Source organism: Diabrotica virgifera, chromosome 2 (assembly GCF_917563875.1).
Source record: "Diabrotica virgifera virgifera chromosome 2, PGI_DIABVI_V3a".
Classification (NCBI taxonomy): domain Eukaryota; kingdom Metazoa; phylum Arthropoda; class Insecta; order Coleoptera; family Chrysomelidae; genus Diabrotica; species Diabrotica virgifera.
This window is the reverse complement of record NC_065444.1, coordinates 186,025,744-186,047,792: the sequence shown is the minus strand read 5'-3', so window position 1 is coordinate 186,047,792 and position 22,049 is coordinate 186,025,744. Positions and strand designations below refer to the sequence as shown.

The window sequence follows — 22,049 nt, the reverse complement described above, 5'->3', positions numbered from 1 at the left end:
ATTAAGATCTGAGGGCAAAATTGAAGATTGTTCACCCGTGTGTAAATAAAGTGGAGAGAATTTTGTTACACTGTGTGTTGTCCAGTTGTATTCTTCTGTACATTCAATTGAGATGTTGGACCATGGATGTCGTGGTTTCTCGTTAACCTTGCAGCGAATACCATTTACCAGTGTTTGGTTGAGACGCTCATTTAATCCGTTTAAAAAAGGACAGTCAACAGCCGTAAAAATTAAAGTTATGCCACAGTTTCGTATGAAGGATTTGAACTCATTTGAATTAATCGCTGCATAACGATCAGCCAGGAGAACTTTCACCTTATTCTTCTCAAAAATAGGACGTAAGAACTTAATTAGATCTTTAGCTTGTTGGCATTTAGAAGGGCATGTATAAGCAAACCTACTAAAATGATCTACCAAAAGATGAAGATAACGTTTAGGTGAATGGTTGCCTGCAAATCCACCAATAGTGTCAAGTGACATGATTTCATATGGTTCCTTGGCTGGCCCTAATTGTGATAAACGACCAATATCTCGGCTTCTTCTTGACTAGTTTTTCTTGCAAATATCACATTGGTTACAAAATTCTGCTATATCTGCATCCATATGTTTAAAATAATAAAAAGGTCTTATCTTTGCTATCATATGACCAGTTCCAATATGGCCATAGTTGGAATGATTTTTTTTTACCAACTGTAAACCAAAGCTCTTGGATATAAAGATCCGTTTTTTGTTTCTTAAATTTTTATAAAGAAGTTCGCCTTTCTTAACTGTACGTTTGTCTAAAGATAGCTCAGTGTTATTATTTTGTTGATCTTCTATTAGATCTTCGATGGTTATCAAATTAACCACTTGTAGTATATCATCAGTATTCTCAAAAGATTCCAAAACAGGGTTTCTCGAAAGAGCATCAGCTTCTTGGTTCGTTTTGCCTGGAGACTATGTAATGGTAAAATCATATTGAGACAAGTAGTACACTAGGTCTCCAAGTTCTTCATCGGTTCGTGCTTTTATTTTAAGATTTTCTAATGGTTTATGATCTGTGATTACCTGAAACTTTAGCCCTATTAACCAATGCTGCCAATAACGTAGCGCTTCTCTTATTGCGAGACACTCCAAATAGGCCGCTTTTTTCTTTGCTTGTGATGGCGTGAATTTCTTTGAAAAATATGCTACTGGGTGCAACTCACCATTGTCTTGTAACTGTTTCAAAACAGCACCAACTCCTAAAGCACTAGCATCTGTAAATAAAAAAGTTCTTTTCTCTGGGTCAAAAATTAACAAGATGGGACTCTGGCAGAGATATTCTTTAATTCGAATAAATGTTGCCTCACATTCATCTGTCCATTTAAACCCTGTTTTATTACGTAGAAGATTATGGATGGGCTCAAGAAACCTAGTATGATCTGGAATGTATTTATGGTAAAAATTTATTTTTCCTAGGAACTGACGAATATTTTTCTTATTTTGAGGTCTGGGAAAGTGCTTAATAGATTTTAAGTTATCATGATGTGGTCTAACAGAATTGTAAGAGAGAACATGGCCTAAATACTTCACAGAAAATTGAGCGAATTTACATTTTGATAGTTTCAGCAGGAACCCTTCTTGGCTAAGTGCATGAAGTAATTGTTCTATGTGATGTATGTGTTCTTCGAAATCAGAAGAAAATATTAGAATATCATCAATATAATTTATGCAAAAGCCCTGAAGTCCGTTACGTCGAATAGTAGTGGCTAGTATTCGTTGAAAAATCGCTGGAGATATTTTTAAACCAAAAGGTAATTTCTTCCATTGATAATGTCCGGACTGTGTAACAAATGCTGTCATAGCGATCTTTTTGCCTTACTGGTATTGTCCAAAAAGCTGAATTAATATCCAAAACTGTATACCATTTGCAGTTTCGAGCCTTTACTATAATGTCTTCAATTCGTGGGAATGGTTGTGATTCCGGTACCAAAATTTTATTCAGTTCACGAAAATCAACACAGAGTCTCGATCGTCTTCCTTCGTCTTTCTTATATGCCAAGGTCACTGGCGCAGCAAAAGGAGATTCAGATTCCTCTATCACTCCTGCTTCAAGTAACTTGGTTATCTGACTTTCAATTTCACGTTCATCAGCAATGGAACATCTATAAGGTTTCTTTGAAATATATTTATTTTCTAAGAGTTTAATGTGAGCTTCCTGATTTTTTACTTCTCCTACATCGTACTTAACACTTTCTGTTCTTCTACGTTTTGTTATTGTATAAGATGTTTGACTATTTTTTACTGCCGATAAGAAATTTTTTTGATATTTTGTTTTAGCTTCATAATAAGATATTTTTTCTACGTTCATTATATTTTTAATACTCTTTTGTTTTTCTCTTTCTGGACACTCAGCCCTTATATCTGTTGCGGAATGATTCCCGTTACATAATATGCATTTTACTGACTCTTTATCTAAACATTTTAAAGTTGTTCTGAAGCTATTTTCTTGTGGCATTTTTACAATTTTAACTATTTATAATGGGAAATAAGCCACAATATTATTAAAAAATGATTTTTATTAACGTTTCGACGCCCAAATCGGGTGCCGTTGTCAAAATACAAAATACTATTAACATAAAAAAAAACGTTGTTGCTTAGTAAAAAAATTCTTCTAATAATTTATTTAATTTGACTCATTTATATCGGCAATTCAGATACATATGATACATTTTAAAGTAGAAGACTTTAAAATGATATTGCCAATATTTATGAGTTGCGTTCCTGGGACGACTTTACTGAAAGATAGTTCATTCGATTACATGAAATCAACCCCAACTCAAGAATATCCGTCACAAAAAAATCATAGCATGTGATCTGTCTTTAAAAAGACAACCACATGCAACAGTGACATTAAAATTCTCGAGTTAGAGATCTCATAGTAAATCACGAGGGAAAACCAGGAAAAACCTCGTGATACTATCCCGACATCGTAAGTATTTGGTCTTACATTTAATTTACTCTCAAAATTAATACCAAATTCTGACTATTATAATTTTGTTTAAATTATAAATAATATCAATAATACATGGATATATAAGTAATACTAAAATATAAAATATGTACTAACTCAACTATTGACTTACTAATTGTGGTATTTTCTTTCTATTGACTTCCTCTTTCAGTATGGGTATCCACATCCTACTGCATTCCACCGAGGAATTTGCGACACAATTGGTTTCGTTTAGCATAATTAGAGCCGCTTCTTTGATTTTTCTCTTTTTACTATCTGTTTCTTTCGGGACTATACTTGAATCTCTCCACTGAACTCTATGTTCATTATCCCATGCGTGTTGACATATTTGAGATCTATCAAATTCTCTATTTTTAATATAAGATTGATGTTCACTTATTCTAACGTTTATTGGTCTTGATGTTTCACCTATATAAAACTGTTCGCATTCACAAGGTATTTTATAAATACAATTCTTTGTCCTTTCTTGTTCATTGTTAGGTTTAGTTTTAGATAGAATAGATCTCAATGTGTTGGTTGTTTTGAATGTTGTTGAAATGTTGAATTTATTTCCTATTGTCTTAAGTTTCTCGGATAGTCCTTTTATGTATGGTATTGATATTTTCCTCGTATTATTTCTTATGAATGTTGTAGGATCCCGTTCTATGTTGTTCTGTTCCATTCGATCCAATCTTGACAATTCCTTATTTATAAACGATAAAGGATAATCATTAATAATAATAATATTTAAATAAAAATCATTTTTTAATAATATTGTGGCTCATTTCCCATTATAAATAGTTAAAATTGTAAACATTTTAAACTCTCATGTTCTCCAGCACAAAACCTACACCTGTCTGTTCCTCTACACTGTAAACTAACGTGTCCGTACCATAAACATTTCAAACATTGAATTAATCTCGGTTGATACGTTTCTACCTCGTACACTAATTTTTCTATAACTACCTGATGTGGCAGTATTTGCCCTTTAAATGTAACAATTATGGTAGATGTAGGAACAAAATCTGCATTTCCTTCTGAATTTATTACCTTTCTATTTATTCTTTTGACGTCTATAACATCAAAATTGTATCCGTATCTTGGTTTAATTAATGATTTCAATTCTTTTGTATCTAAATCTTTATCTACCAACTTAATTACGCCCTTTTTTTGAATAAGAAAATTTGGTAAATACGCATTATAATTTTTAATAGCTAAATTTTCTGACATTAATTTATTTGCACTTGCTCCCGAATTTAGTTCTACCTTAACTTTATTTCTACCTATAACGATTATTTGTTTAATATTATTGTGAATCTCCGGAACCGAATTATTTATAATTTTTGCTGTCCCAATCCGATAAAATTTTCCAATGTTGCCTAGACTATTTTCAATATAAACATAAGGTCCATTATCAGTTGCAGTATACAAGTTTTTGTTTGAGTTCTTAATTACCTGACTGTTATTTACGCTCGGAGTGGTATTTACCTCACCTAACTGACTATTATTTGTAAAATTAAATCTTTTTGATATTACTGTATTTTGATTAGAAGTATTATTTTGACTTACCGAAGCCTCTGAATATTTATTATTATCATGATTTTCCGTTACGTGCGTTTGTTTTCTGAATACTACCTAATCCGGGTGTTTCCAATTCTGTTTCTGTTTCCATAATCTCGCCTTCGTTGTTGAATTTTAAATTTTTTCCTCGATCTGGTGGTTTAGGAGGTATATCATTATCCATATTATTATTGTCCATTAATGTCTATAAAAAACCTGTATAATTTCACTCACTCGATACACGACCGATTCGTTTGAAATTTTAACACTGAATGCTAAAATAAAATTTAAAATAGTTATTTGACCATCATAATACAATGAATTTAACGAAGGGAATATGGAAAAATGCAGACCCTTTAAAAAGAGGATTCCCTTCCAATTACAGTCTAAATACGAGAACTGACCAAGTACATAAGACGTGGAGACCAAGAAACTAAAAGAAGAAAAATGTGAAATTTGTAGTAAGATGTTTACTAGAGAAGGTGATTTAAAGATGCATATGAGAATTCACACTGGTGAAAAACCTTATAAAAATGTGAAATTTGTAGTAAGCAGTTTATTATAAGAAACAAATTAAATAGTCATATGATATGGGAATTAACGGGAAGACGAAGATGCCCTCAGTTTTATGATGAGGAAACTGGAGCAAGAATATACAAAGAATTGGATAGAAATAAACCTAAAGAAAGCTGAATACCTAGCAACGGAAAATACAGAAATAAAACAACTGGAAATAGACGAAGGTAGACAAATCAGAGGAACAGATAAGTACAAGTATTTAGGTTTTATAATCTCAAACAAAGAAAGGAAGATATAAAAAATAGACTAGGACAAACAAGAGATTGCATACGAAAATTGAACTCGATACTGTGGGATAAGAACATCAGCATAAAAACAAAAAGAAGAATATATAATACCATGACAAGAAGTATCCTCACTTATGGGTGTGAAAATTGGACAATAAATAAGAAAACCAAAAATAAAATTAGAGCAACAAACATGGAATTCCTAAGGAGAAGCTGCAGAGTAACAAGGAGAGATATAATAAATAACATAGAGATAAGAGAAGAATGGGAGTGAACTCACATAATAGACTACATCGAACAGAAGAGATTAACCTGGTACGAACATGTCAGAAGAGCAGACCAAAATCGGTGGATAAACCGAATAACAGAGTGGAGCCCGATAGGAAAAATGAAGAGAGGCAGAGCCCGAAGATCCTTCAGAGATGAAGTAGACGAAGCAATGGAGAGAAGAAATCTACAGGAAGGGGACTGGCAAGACAGAAAGAGCTGGAGAGAACGGTTGAGTGAAGGAATACAGTGGAAATCCTTGTAAAAGACCTTCTTCTTAGCCTTCTATCGTCCCCATAGGCCTCTCCCAACTTCTTCCATCGATTTCTGTCCTGAGCAACATACTTCTAGTTTGTTCCGGCTATTGTTTTTATGTCATCTACCCATCTTATCTGTGGTCTTCCTTCTGTGATCTTAGCTGTGGTCTACCTTCGTAAGATTCTCCAATACTGTATTGTGTCATTCCATCGATGGTTTTTTTATCTATCGTTGTGGCCTGCGAAGCTCCATTTGAGTTTGGCAATTTTTGTTGTGATATCCTCGATTTTTGTTTTTGATCTTACCCAATCGTCCCTCTTTTTATCTGATAGTCGTATACCTAGCATTGCTCTTTCCATTGCCATTTTTCTCATGGCTAGTTTATTCATATTGGCCTTGGTTGGCTTGGTTAGGGTCCATGTTTCCCATCATAGGTCATGATGGGAAGGATGCACTGGTTGAACAATCTGCTCCTCAAGTATTGAGGTTTTTTTTGTTTAATGTTTATTTTAAATGTTAAAATCCACCCAGAGTGAACACAAACTAGTCCTAGCAAAAATAAGAATGAAACTAACACCAAAACATTTTCTACAGGAAATCACCGAGGAAAAATTGAATGTAGAATCACTGTGGAACGATTCTACAAAAGAAATGTACCAAAGGAGACTAGCACAGAAGATCCAGCTGAAACAAATAGACGACATCGAAGATATAAACGCGAGCTGGGAGAAAATTAAAACAACATTGAAGAGGCAGCAACAGAAGTCCTAGGAAAACGTAAAGTCATACGGAACAAAAGAAACAATAACAATACACCATGGTTCAGAAAAGAAATAAAAGAGAAGAGAGACGCCTACATGAAGTATAAAACATCAAACACTCCAGAATCCAAAGACACCTATAGAAGAATACGAAATGAAACAAAGCAATTGGTAAGAAGAACAAAAAATGAACACTGGGAACAGTTTACAAAAAGGATGGAAAACGACTTCTACGGAACACAAAAACCAATATGGAGATTCATAAGAAACCAACGGAAAGAAATGGCAGAATTGAAGGAATACATTAACATACCAGCAAACGAATGGGAAAGATACTTGACGGAACTGTTTAAAGGAAAGAAAAATAATAACCTACCTGAATTAAGACACGAAATAGAAATCAGTTTCCAGGAAGTAGAGATAGTCATAAATTCACTCAAGAATAGAAAGTCACCAGGACCAGATAGAATAACCAACGAGGTTCTAAAATACGGAGGAGAAAGTATAACCCTAGAGATGACAAAACTTATACAAAAACTAATATTGCACCTCAAGATTCCAGACGCATGGAGAAACGGCATAATGATACCAATGTTCAAGAAAGGAGACAAAGAATACCCCAACAATTATAGAGGTATAAATCTACTGAATACCGCACTTAAGCTAACCACAAAAGTCCTAACCAACAAAATCAATAAACTAACAACTTTATCAGATGAACAACAAGGATTCAGATCCGGAAGATCCTACGTAGACGCCGTATTTGTACTAAGACAAATCACAGAAAAGGCCATTGAGTACAATAAACCAGCATATCTATGTTTTATAGACCTGACAAATACTTTCGATCGTATCCAAGTCGAAGACGTCTTACATTTACTTTATAGAAGAAACATACCAATCAATATTATACAAACCATCGAAAACATCTACTTTGATAATCGAATACAGGCAAAGATAAATGGAAAACTAACGCCGTTTATACCAGTACAAAGCGTAGTCAGACAAGGTGACTCATTAAACCCACTACTCTTTAATATAATAATGGACGAAATAATAGAAACAGTACGTAAATGTCATGGTTACAGAATGGGGAACAAAGAAATCCAAGTTATGTTATGCAGACGACGCCGCATTAATCGCCGAGACAGAAGACGATCTCCAAAGATTAACACACATCTTCAATACAACAGCCAAAAAATACAATATGATAATATCAGCAGAAAAAAACAAATGTATGATAACATCTAAATACCCACTACGATGTAAAATCGAAATTGATGAGAAAATAATAAAGCAGGAAGCAAGGTTTAGATATCTGGGAATAGATATAACCAGTTACGGAGATGTTGAAGAGGAAGTACGATAACAAAGCTTAAAAGCAAATAAAGCGGCGGGATCTCTTAATGACACAATCTGGAAGAACAAACACCTAAGACAAGACACAAAAGCAAAAATCTATAAAACAGCAATTGGACCTATATTAACATACACGGCGGAGATAAGACCTGACACATCTAAAACGAGACGACTACTAGAAACAACAGAGATGAAAATACTCCGACGAATATTAGGGAAAAGTCTGTTGGATAGGGAGAGAAGCGAAAACATAAGAAGATCATGCAATAGGTATAGAAGACATAAATGGATGGGTGACTAAACGAAACCAGGAGTGGAACGAACACATTAGTAGAATGGCAGAGGATAGGATAGTACGAATAGCATGAGATAAGTCACCAAATGGACGAAGAAGTATTGGCAGACCAAGAAAAAGATGGAGCGATAACTTAAACAATTTAGGAGGCTAATATTGAAGAAGAAACAGGCTTTAAAGCCTACATACAAGAAGGAAGAAGAATGTTTATTTTGTAATCTGGTATATCATACAATAAAAATAAGCATATGGGCCATTCCACGAACATACGCCTGTTTTGGATTACTTCGACAACGAATATTTTACTGTGCAACATAAGAAGTACGAAAGTAAATGGCGCTAATAATTATTCCAATAAACAACAATGTAATTTGCAATTTACTTTCGTTCTTCATATTTTGCACAGTAAAATATTCGTTGTCGAAGTAATCCAAAACAGGCGTATGTTCGTGGAATAGGGTATACATGTTGATTGATACAATGTCGTGAAAGATAGCTTGTCCAATGATCCACTCTCTGTATGCACTTACATTTATATTCAAAAGAATAAAAATTTATAACATCACATTATTACATTGATATTAAAAGAATAAAACTATCACAATTTAAAATTAATTTCATATGTACAATTGCTGTTAGAATGGTAGATCCAAAGAGCTTATTTTCAGTCTTCGGGTTTCGTCACTGTTGTGTGCAGAAAAAATGTTATAAGACTTGGTGCCTTCTACCTATACCTTTAAGAAACGCACTATTTTCGGGGACACAATGTATTTTTCCTTTAGTAATAAACAATTTCTAATATGTTGGTATTTATTTTAGGTGCCCCACCTGATATTAGAATGGAACTCGCAGGTACCAAACCATTAAATTCTGCCAATGTACATTTGAAAACATGTACTGGTGATAGACCATATGAATGTGAAATTTGTAATAATATGTTTACTACAAAATTTAATTTAAAGATGCATATGAGAATTCACACTGCTGAAACACCTTATAAATGTGAAATTTGTCATAAGCAGTTTAATCAGCTAAATAGTTTAAATTATCATATGAGAGATCATACTGGTGGAAAACTTTATAAATGTGAAATTTGTAGTAAGCAGTTTACTATAAAACGTAATTTAAATACTCATGCGAACTGTCACAGTAGTAAAAAACCTTATAAATGTGAAATTTGTAGTAAGATGTTTACTACCAACTTTAATTTAAAGGTGCATATGAGAATTCACACTGGTGAAACACCTTATAAATGTGAAATTTGCACTAAACATTTTGCTCAGAAAATTTCTCTAAATGCGCATATGGCAGTTCATACTGGTAAAAAACTTTATAAATGCGAAATTTGTACTAAGCCGTTTACTACAAAAAGTAATTTAAATACTCATATGAAATGTCATAGTAGTGAAAAACATTATAAATGTGAAATTTGTAGTAAGATGTTTACTTCAAAAGGTAATTTAAAGGTGCATATGAAAGTTCACACTGGTGAAAAACCATATGAATGTGAAATTTGTATTAAGCAGTTTACTACAAGAAGTTATTTAAATATTCATATGAAATGTCACAGTAGTGAAAAACCGTATAAATGTGAAATGTGTGGTAAGATGTTTACTAGAGAAGGTGATTTAAAGATGCATATGAGAATTCACACTGGTGAAACACCTTATAAATGTGAAATTTGTAGTAAGCAGTTTGGTCATCTAAGTGGTTTCAAATATCATATAAAAGTTCACACTGGTGAAAAACCTTATGAATGTCATATTTGTAGTAAGCAGTTTACTATAAAAAGTAATTTAAATACTCATATGAAAGTTCACACTGGTGAAAAACCGTATGAATGTGATATTTGTAGTAAGCAGTTTACTATAAAAAGTAATTTAAATACTCATATGAAATGTCACAGTGGTGAAAAACCTTACGAATGTGATATTTGTAGTAAGCATTTTACTATAAAAAGTAATTTAAATACTCATATGAAATGTCACAATAGTGAAAAACTTTATAAATGTGAAATTTGTAGTAGGAAGTTTACTACAAATGGTGATTTAAAGATGCATCTGAGAATTCACACTGGTGAAAAACCTTATAAATGTGAAATTTGTAGTAAGCAATTTGGTCGTCTAAGTGGTTTCAATTATCATATTAAAGTTCACACTGGTGAAAAACCTTATGAATGTGAAATTTGTACTAAGCAGTTTACTATAAAAAGTCATTTAAATACTCATATGAAATGTCACAGTAGTTAAAAACCTTATAAATGTGAAATGTTTTAGTACCACAGGTATTCCTGAGGTAGAATTAGTTTTTTAGTTAGTTGGTTTGAGTTAGAGCATAAGACATGACAGTTCAGATAAAACACAAGATAACAATAGATATATGTAATGTCAACATAAATTTAAGTCCCTTTTAACATACAAATAATTAATAGTTTTGATTTCAACAGTTTCACTTAATTATTTTCAATTTATAGTATTTATTACTGATAAGAACAAAATTAATTAGTTTAAATACCGAAACCAGCTGTTCCCTTCACATTAATATAATAACTTGTTATTTTAGTCCCTTTTTTCTTTTTTTAGACCTATTTAACCCGACCTAAACTGTACCTTGTTTCTTCTTGTTTTTCTCCCATAAAAAAAATAAAATATGTTACCGCCTATTCTCCTTCACTAACACATATCTGTAACTGCAATCTTCTTTAAATATTAAATGTTGAATGTTATGTTAAATGTACTCTTATTATGACTTCGTCATAGCCCCAGGATTGATAAATACATACAATTGTACTGCCGGAACACCCTTTTAACATACAAAAGGGCCATTAGACACCTTAGCCTGGCCATTAATAACATCTATTAATATTTGAGGTTTTCCCAATAAAAAATCTTCACGTGTCCCAAAACGCAGCACCAACGGAAACCTCAACAAAAGAACTCCCAGCACATCGAAGGATTGAAAAACTATTATTTTCAATAAAAAACTGGGAATTCAAATCGCCGGTCAGGCTTGAAATGTGCTTTTTCTATCTCTCTATTGAAAAAGAATGAACGTCGTTGTTTTGCCGCCAAGGCATTCAAAAAACAAAAAAAAACTCTACATCAAAAAGCATGTCTCTGTTAAATTTACCCGACGCCACAGTGGGGCAAGAGACAACATAAGTTGGCATTAAATCATTGTCGATATATTATGGTAAAAATTTTTGTTTTAACCCTTAAGATCCTGAATTAATTTATTTAGCAAATTTTATTTTTTGTTTATTTTGATGTATTCAGGAGAAGGTTTGAACACAAAATACATACATTTTTTTCTTGATTATTTTTGATTTTTTAAAAATTGCCGTTACATATATGTAACGCTAGGAAGATATAGGAGTAAAAATATTTAAAATATTTCCGATTATAAATTTCAAAATAACAAACAAATTCAAAACTAGATAACTGAAAAATCATAATCAAGTTATTGTAGATGAAAATCTATGTAGCACTTGATGCGCACTCCCACATTGAACTTGCATCCCATGGTACGCACATATGAACTACAGCATTCATCTGCAAAACGTCTCCTTTTCTTATCAGGAATATAGGTCAGGAGATAATAAATCTTATCATATCTTATATCTACGACTACTTTGAACGAAGATGGCCTGCCTGCATCTTTTGGTTTGGTACCATACTTCGTAAGATACGATGTTATTAGATACCTTCGAAATTCCAGTTGTGGCATAGGATCATAGCATCTATTATGTCCAGTTATGTCCAGCATCAATATAAATAGACCATTATGTCCATAGTTATGTCCAGCATCAATGTAAATAGACAGCACTACCATTTTTTAGAGCAAATTCCTACTTGGTATGTAGCATCATTCTGGTCCATAAGATCAACTTCAACTTTTCTTTCACTAGTTTTTTAGCTTTTGTTGATGATCTGGAAAGCTGAGCCTCGGTAATATCATCATATATTTCGGAATCTCTTTCAGTATTTCGTAAAACAAGTTCAACAGGTGCTCTAACAATTTTCTCTGACAGCCTGTTAAAATCATTATATTCCTCATCACCAGACTCCTCGTCTGTTAGCACATTTAATTCTGGGGGTTTAGTACCCATATGTATGTATATAGCATCACCGTCTAAAGTTTCAACGGCATCAAGCATCTCCAGCGCTTCTTGGAGAGAAAGCCCTTTTCTGAAACAAAAAATATGTTACAATTCTAAAAGTTCTGATTTTTGCTCCCATATGTTCCTAGCGTTACATATATGTAACATCAAAAATTAAAGCCATTTTTTACAAAATCAGGATAAAATTTCTAAAAATTTATATTATCAATAGGAAAAGACATTAATTGATTCTCAACTGAAAACACTTCAAACAAAATATAATAAAAAAAGAATAGTAAAAATATACTTACTCAAACTTGAGATCCATTTTTACCATAAATAATAAACACCGTCACATAAAACACTCAACTAAATCACATAAAACTAAACAGGTTATATTAAATCCTCGAACCAACTGCTGAAAACTAGTAAACAAGTGTCCCTCGAAAGTCTTGCATCACCATCTAGTTAAAATTAGAATCACTTTCCGAATTTAAGGCTTAAGATTTTAGCGGTTTCTGCGTTACATATATGTAACGCTAGGAACTTAACGGTTAATATTATAAGTTGTGTGTACATATACAAAAACGATGTTTTTTCAAATGTTTTCTTCTTCTTGATGTGCCTATCCGTGACGAATGTTGACGATCATCATGGTAATCTTTATTTTATCTGCAGCAGCGCGGAAAAGCTGCACAGATGTTGTGTTAAAGCAGATTTTGAGGTTCTTTAACCAGGATATTCTTCTTCTTCCTGGACCTCGCTTTCCAAATATTTTTCCTTGAAACATGGCTTGTTCAAAAAATGTTTTGCTCAAACTTAATTTTCAAAGCTGCATATCCGTAGTTACTACCGATATTGATTTAAATGATATTTGAAATTTAATCATTTTAATTTAAAATAAATCTACAGTCTAATTTACTTGTTTTTATGTACATTTATTAATATTATTTATATCTCAAAACAATTGTGTTAACATTATTTTTGAAAAATTACCTAACCAAATTGCATGTTTTAAAACCATTTACCGCATATTTATAAGAATCACGTAAAATTTTGAAGGTAACATATTGAAAAACATAAATTAGAGATCATAATCAGATGTGACATCAACATCTCGCACATTCGGAGATTTCAACATATGCACTAATATGCAGTGCTTCCACTGGCAGGTGTTCTAATTTCTTTCTTTTTATGTTTATTTTGCTTGTGATCAGTGGATCGCTACTAATCAACAAAAAGTGGGATACATCTTAATTTGTTTTGGATCTACTACACTTTCTTGAAGTATTATGCTTGAATTATGCAAATAACGAAAAATTGGAATAGAGTTTTATTCAATTTAATTAGGTTAACATAACCTCACAAAAAATAAACTTGTGAAAAAAGGAGCAAATATGAGCAAAAAGTTAAAATGACCTTTTAAAGAATAGTACTCAAGCTTTTAAAATAAAACAAAATTAAAGTCGGATCATTCTTGGAACACTAACAAATCACTTGCTCTTTTTGAAAAATGCATATTTTGATATTTTATACAGATAATTTTAAACAGCATATTATAAGAAACTATATTTACTTAATGAATACATCACATTTGTAATAATATCATCACTAATCTGAAGATCAAATATAAGTGGATCAAACGTAAGTCAAATCACGCTATCACGGCTTACGCATTGTTAACACCGGACTATGTGCACTTTGCGACGCGTCGCAACGGGTGGAAGGGGATTTAATAGGGAAACAATGATGATAAATTATACGTAGGATTGTGTACTATTGAATTAGAATGAAAACGACAGAAAATATTGTATTTAATATTTTTATTTTATGCCAACTTTTTAGCTCTCCTGCCCCACTGTGCGACGCTCTGTAATTTCGACAGATAACATTTGAAACTCTCACAAAGCATAATATATAATATCTTTCTATAGAAATGTCTCTAATGCCACAGTAATGTCTATTTGCACTACAGAGATGGCAAATAATGCGTTAATTAACGGCATTAGACGTTACTGTGGCCCCAGCATAATGTAAGGGGAACGCAGCAAAATGCAAAAATTTGACGCATGTCAAAATTTTCAATGTATTGATTTTTTTTTCGAATCCTGAGAAAACTAATAAATATTTTCGAAAAATTTAAACGCAGAATAAAAGATTACAATTGTTGTCATCATTACCGAGGGCCGAAAGTTCCTGAAAACTTCTATAATGTTAATTTTAATAAGTTACGGGGGTGAAAATAAAAGAAAATTTAGTGCAATTTTTAATTGCAAATATTATTAAAAGAAATTTTTTATTTATTCTAAGGGACTTTCAGCCCTCAGTAATAAAGTAGTCTTTCATTCTGCGTTTAAATTTTTCAAAAATACTTTTCTCAGGATTTGTTTTCTTATGATTCGAAAAAAGTGAATACATTTAAAACACATTGAAAATTTTGACATGCGTCAAAATTTTGCATTTTGCTCCGTTCCCATTAACCTTACTTTTAGTTAATAATAAAATGTAAAGAAATTATGAAACATTACCAATTGGATGACTATTTTAAGAACAGTTGTGAATGTAATTATACAAGTTAGCGACAAAGTATGGAAACACAATAATTTCTCGCAAACCGCTATAACGATTTTTATATATTTTGATGGGTAAGGGTCTTTTAATGCGACCGATATTATAGTGGTGTGGTAATTACATTGTTGTCATATCTTCCGTTTTTCTGGAAATCTAATGAACTTCCTTATTTCAAATGGAACATCCTGTATATTTTTTGCGTTTTGAAGTCCTTACAAGATACTGATTTTTTTAGTGTTACATTTCCTATACCTAAAGCCCATAATTTCGGAGTTATTACTACATTTATTAATAAAAAATTTAACCAAATTATAAAAATCAATTTTTTTCGGTCCGGATATACATTATTTTAGGTTCTTTGGATCATTGGGAACAAAAAAGGTCTTTTGTAATTTTCCTCAAAAGGTACAGTCGGAAAAATGAAAGAATACCCATGCGTCATCGATGATATTCATACGAATCAAATCAAAAATTTCTAGTCAAAACAAAGTCTAAACTAAGTTTTTTTTTGGCTTGGACTTTAGTCATTCAGCCAGTCTCAATCAAAAGTAAATATATTAAAGATATTGCCAATTAGTGAAACATGGTTATTATAATAATATTACAATTTTTTACTTCTTATTTACCTACTTACATATTACAGCTAATGTACATACTATGTTAATAAATATTATAAATATATTATACTACTTAATGTTTATCAAGAACACATAGTGACATAGTGTATACATTTTACAAATAAAAATATTAATGTTAATATTAAAATAAATGCATTCTTTTTTGTATTTTTTTTTTTTAATTTTCTTTTTGTTTTGTTTTTTGTTTTTTTTTTCTTTTGTCACTACGATAAGATGTCAACCCGCTTCAACCCCTCGGAGGTTTAAATCCTCTTAGTGATTTTTTTTCTTTAATTTTTTTTGCATTTTTTTTGTTATTAGATTATTTTGGATAGATTTTTTTTTTAATTTAATCATTTTTTTTATTTTTTTTTGTTTCATTTTTTTAAATTTTTTTTAACATATTTTACAAAAACCTATAACTAATTACAATAATATTTTACTATCCGACAAGAAAGATACCAAACAGTCAAAAATTTTCTTTTTATTCAGTGACAGAATAAAGAGAATATTTACAGGGAGTGGGATGTTCTGGTCTATAATTCTTTTAATTAGGTGATTGATTAGGTGTTTATGCTTCTTGCATTCAAAAATATGCAAATATTATTAAAAGAAACTTTTTATTTATTCTAAGGGACTTTCAGCCCTCAGTAATAAAGTAGTCTTTCATTCTGCGTTTAAATTTTTCAAAAATACTTTTCTCAGGATTTGTTTTCTTAGGATTCGAAAAAAGTGAATACATTTAAAACACATTAAAAATTTTGACATGCGTCAAAATTTTGCATTTTGCTCCGTTCCCATTAACCTTACTTTTAGTTAATAATAAAATGTAAAGAAATTATGAAACATTACCAATTGGATGACTATTTTAAGAACAGTTGTGAATGTAATTATACAAGTTAGCGACAAAGTATGGAAACACGGTAATTTCTCGCAAACCGCTATAACGATTTTTATATATTTTGATGGGTAAGGGTCTTTTAATGCGACCGATATTATAGTGGTGTGGTAATTACATTGTTGTCGTATCTTCCGTTTTTCTGGAAATCTAATGAACTTCCTTATTTCAAATGGAACATCCTGTATATTTTTTGCGTTTTGAAGTCCTTACAAGATACTGATTTTTTTAGTGTTACATTTCCTATACCTAAAGCCATAATTTCGGAGTTATTACTACATTTATTAATAAAAAATTTAACCAAATTATAAAAATCAATTTTTTTCGGTCCGGATATACATTATTTTAGGTTCTTTGGATCATTGGGAACAAAAAAGGTCTTTTGTAATTTTCCTCAAAAGGTACAGTCGGAAAAATGAAAGAATACCCATGCGTCATCGATGATATTCATACGAATCAAATCAAAAATTTCTAGTCAAAACAAAGTCTAAACTAAGTTTTTTTTGGCTTGGACTTTAGTCATTCAGCCAGTCTCAATCAAAAGTAAATGTATTAAAGATATTGCCAATTAGTGAAACATGGTTATTATAATAATATTACAATTTTTTTACTTCCTATTTACCTACTTACATATTACAGCTAATGTACATACTATGTTAATAAATATTATAAATATATTATACTACTTAATGTTTATCAAGAACACATAGTGACATAGTGTATACATTTTACAAATAAAAATATTAATGTTAATATTAAAATAAATGCATTCTTTTTTGTATTTTTTTTAATTTTCTTTTTGTTTTGTTTTTTGTTTTTTTTTCTTTTGTCACTACGATAAGATGTCAACCCGGTTCAACCCCTCGGAGGTTTAAATCCTCTTAGTGATTTTTTTTCTTTAATTTTTTTTTATTTTTTTTGCATTTTTTTTTTGTTATTAGATTATTTTAGATAGATTTTTTTTAATTTAATCATTTTTTTTTATTTTTTTGTTTAATTTTTTTATTATTTTCTTTAATTTTTTTTTACATATTTTACAAAAACCTAGAACTAATTACAATAATATTTTACTATCCGACAAGAAAGATACCAAACAGTCAAAAATTTTCTTTTTATTCAGTGACAGAATAAAGAGAATATTTACAGGGAGTGTTATGTTCTGGTCTATAATTCTTTTAATTAGGTGATTGATTAGGTGTTTATGCTTCTTGCATTCAAAAAATATGTGGTTCAAGTCACTTTTAACCTCACATTCTTGACAAATATTTGAATCTAATATGTTTATTTTAAATAAATGTGCAGGATAACATCATGTACAAATCTAATTCTACTGATGGTGGATATGTATTTGCGAGGGAGGGTGAAATTCTTATACCAAGGTTTTTCCGGAATAATCGGTTGTATCAAACTGTATTGTGTTGTTGATATGTTACAGTACCTTTCCCAGTGTGTTTTCCAGTTCTTCATCTGTTCAGTCCTTAAACAAGCAAAAGCATCTAGAATGCAGGGTTGATATTTGGTTACTGTTCCATGGATGAGGGAATTTTTAGCTAATTGGTCTACATGTTCATTATGTGTAAGTCCTGAATGTGCTTTGATCCACATAAGTTGTATTTTTTGGGTGTGTTCATTAATTTCAAATAAGATTTTTTTATTAAGAAAATGTATGGATTAGAAGTACTACAAGGTAGTTGAGGTGATTGAATAGCAGTAAGCACAGATAATGAATCAGATAAAATTACTGCAGAATTATAGGATACTAACTTGAAATAAATTAAAGCCTCGTATACCGCCGAAGCCTCGGCAGTAAAAATGGAGAAATTTGAGGGCAGTTTAAACATTTTTTCTATAAATTTATCTGGAATATAAAAGGCACAACCAGTACCATTTGAACTTTTGAATGCATCTGTATAAATACAAACAGATTTTGACCAATTTGTAAGGTAGTTGTTTAAAACAATACTGTTTAATAAAGAGTGTTCATGATAACTGGGTTGTATTATATCTACTCGATTTAGTAGCTCAAAGAAATCTTCCTTCGAAATCTACCACTTTATTTGCAACTGCAAGTTCAGTATTATTATTCGCAGTGTTTCGAAATGCGTCACATAACGGTGGCGAGTTTTTGTGAGCCTAATATTTATTTGTTAAATCAAAATAATTTAAAGTACTAATTTCTTTATATAAACAAGTATTGTAACATCGGATCTTAAGAAGAAATTTATTCTTAAATTAAAATCTTAAGAAGAAAGTCTAAACTAAGTTAATACTGAAAATAAACGGATCTGACTACTACCCGACCGTACGATTTTTGGCTACGTAAGAATGTGTCAAAAAATTTTTGTGATGTTATTCTTTTTCTGATAATATATATTTATTGGTGATAAATGTTACTATTACTATAAACACATGTTCATGTTACAAAAATATTGAGTAAGCAAAGATAGTATTATGAATTTCTCCATGTTAAAGTTGCCAGTTGACGTAAATAGTAACAGGAATTTAAAAAATGTCGTTTATGTCAGCTGCATTAAGTGTTTAAAATGAAAGTAATCTCAATGAATTCAGATCATTAGGTATCCTGATCATTTTCCAGACATTATTTGCAAATAAATGTACCTTCGTAAAAATATTATACTAATCTGTAATTTCATACACTATGATTGAAAAGTCAGAGTAATATGTACACGTTTGGCGAACTCATAGACAGAAGTTAACCATATTGACAGATGATTACTTACAAATTTTATTGACGTATTTTAATTAAATAAATACTTACCAAACCTTCTTCTTCTTCTTCGCGCGACTAGGATTACTCCTGTTTGTCTGCCTCTTATTCTGTTTCAGTTGTTGTTGACTGTACATTGTCTTTCCACCTTTTCGGCGGCCTTCCAACGGGTCTTCTGCTATACGGCTTGTTGTTTTTACAGATGTTCGCTAATCTATCTGGTTCCATTCGGTTTACATGTTCGTTCCACTTTTTCGTTCTTGTTTTTATCCACCTTACCAAACCAAAAATACAATATAATATCAAAATAGCTCTTAAAAGAACTGAATTTATTCAAGTAAATACGACTGATTATTAAAATTTATAAACTCTACCGAACCTAACCCAGTTTCACTGTCAAAGTGACAGATATCGAATCAGTCAGATTATAGTTGACCAGCAAGGTTACTCGAATAGTAGTTGGCCCAATAGAAAATAAAAGCGAAGGAATTTAAACAACTTATTTGGACTATTGTTCATATTGATGATTGATAGGTGTCGAGTACGAATAGAGCGCCGCTGAGGGGTAAACACGTGAATAATGAATAATAAAATAAATTCATTTTTACTTATTTTATTTGTACAGTTAATACGTTTAGAACTTTTATTGCATTGATTTAAGAAAATTATGTAAAATGTCTTTCTCGTTTTTGATATATTAAGAAGTTTATAAAAATGTCGTTCTTTTAAAATTAGGCAGATCATTATCCTCATTAACTTTGTCCACAGTAGGAATCTCGTTTCTAAAATATTCCTTACTACCCTCTTTGTTGTTATTCGACTTATGTGGTCATTCCATTCTACTCTTCTGTTTCTTATCCAGTTATTAATGTTATCCACCTTGCATCTCCGTCGTTTATCTGTACTTCTAGCTCTGTCCCATGGTGTCTTCTCATCGATTCTTCAGGTTTTCGTCACCGCTGTTTCGAGCAATCTTTATGCCCTCTCTGTGTCATGTCCTGTTTCTGCCGTTTATCTCATTATTCTGTCTGATGACTGTAAATTTTGCGTTTCATTTCTTTTCCGATATTTCTATTAATTATGAGTAGCTGTATACTTTTTATTTTTTTTTATTTAGCCTAATACCTCGACAACTAATGGCTATTGGCATGGTACAGTGATTTTGTAACCAGATAATGTAATGTCTAGTATGTGTGCTGAGTAAATGTCTTGTTACTTAATAAAATCGACTTCATTTTTTTTACAAAGAGACGATAATTGTATCCGAATGTCTGCGGTCCCTCCGAGGAGTATCAATCCCACAAGGATAGAAACTATTTTCATGTAATTGACGATCTCGGGGAAAACATGATAATTGACGTTGTCACAATTTACACTTTTTTTAGTATAATTTTTAAAGTGAAAACTTTTAGCGACGTTGAGGAAAAAGCTTTGATTTCGCGTCACGATTGTTGCGACCGACACGGCTACGATCGTGAAACTATATCATAATTTCGTTGATATTTGTCTGGTTGGAGAGTGTGATGCATTAAATGAAAGGAGAGGGATAACGATTATATTAAGATAGAAAAAACAAACAAGGTGACTACTAAAAGGGCCCTACATAGCATCTTCGTTATTAATGAATGTTTAGTTACATACGATATATCAGATGTCAGTATGGATGAAAATAGATTTACTGTAAGACAGATTTTGATTTATTAACTTGAAGAAAGCCTTTGACTGAGTACAAAATAAACAACTGACTGAATCGTAACATGTGACAAAGCAAATGAAAGGGTAGGATATAACGAATATATTTAGAAAAAACAAACAAGGCGACGAATAAAATCTCTCTCTCTCTCTCTCTTTTTTTTTTTGCTTTTTAAATGCATTTATTTCTTTCGGATCCTAAGAAAACTAATTTTTCAAAAATACTTATTAATTTTCTTAAAATTCGAAAAAAATCAATGCATTGAGAAAACATTGGCCCGAAATTTGGCGCCTATGCTCTTGTTAGATTTTCTATTAACAATTAAGACAATGAAAAAAAAAACATCAAATTATTTATTAACCCATTAACGCCCAAGTTTTTTTTTTATTTAAAAATCTTTACTTTTAGGGTTAATTTGATGAAAATGTTAATAATTTAATCCAAAAAAACAAGTTTTTCGGTTTCCTGTCTTTTTTTAAAAAAATTATATGGTGTTACCATATGGTAACGCTGAGCGCTTAAGGAATTTTTAGGATCGTTGAAACCAAAATTTTTAATTTTTTTTTAAATATTTATTTGAGAATATTTTCATCGTCTGGTGTGGTATCCTATAAAACAATTAACACACAAACCAACGTTGCATTTTTTACACATTGTTCGTCCAGATGTTGTACATCTGTCTCAGCACATCGCCTTCTACTGCTTGATGTAACAAATGGTCGAAGCGATCAAAACGAAGATCTGGCAAGTTCTGTCTATGTAGAATAGGTCTTCCTGTATATAAGGGACGACTTCCATATCTTGCGAGAAGAGCTTGGGCCAATTCTCTCGTAAACGATAGTAAGGATATATATTTTTTATATAAATGCCATGAATTATGGACTGCAACATCCAACAACCATGTTACAGTTTGCCAGTACTGTAGTTTTACTGCAAATTGCTACTCGGTAGGTTGAAACACCTTGATCCATCCAGTCGGTACCCACCATATTTTGTTGTATTCAGCAATATAGTGAGGCCGACTTACTTGAATGTGGCCTTTTTCTTCATGAGAAAATCTTTTTACCGTGCCCAATGCTGAATCACCACAACTCGTAGATGCTATTGTAACAACAGAGTTATCTTTCCATCGCACCAGTAACACTATGGCTTCTGCTAACAAA

At 31.4% G+C, this 22,049-nt stretch overlaps 1 protein-coding gene across 6 annotated transcripts in view; it reads left to right on the top strand.

Moving 5' to 3' along the window:
• The window catches only part of LOC126880313 (zinc finger protein 260-like), a 67,793-nt gene that overhangs the window by 40,397 nt on the left and 5,347 nt on the right, over window positions 1-22,049 (top strand). For 2 of the 6 annotated variants that reach the window (XM_050644112.1, XM_050644109.1), the window contains one exon: window positions 9,100-9,903. The exons of 2 other annotated variants lie outside the window; for them this stretch is intronic. In XM_050644112.1, coding sequence (XP_050500069.1) covers window positions 9,100-9,903 — 804 coding nt within the window. The remainder of the gene's footprint in view (window positions 1-9,099; window positions 9,904-22,049) is intronic. 2 more of the 6 variants (XM_050644113.1, XM_050644110.1) reach the window with 1 other exon arrangement.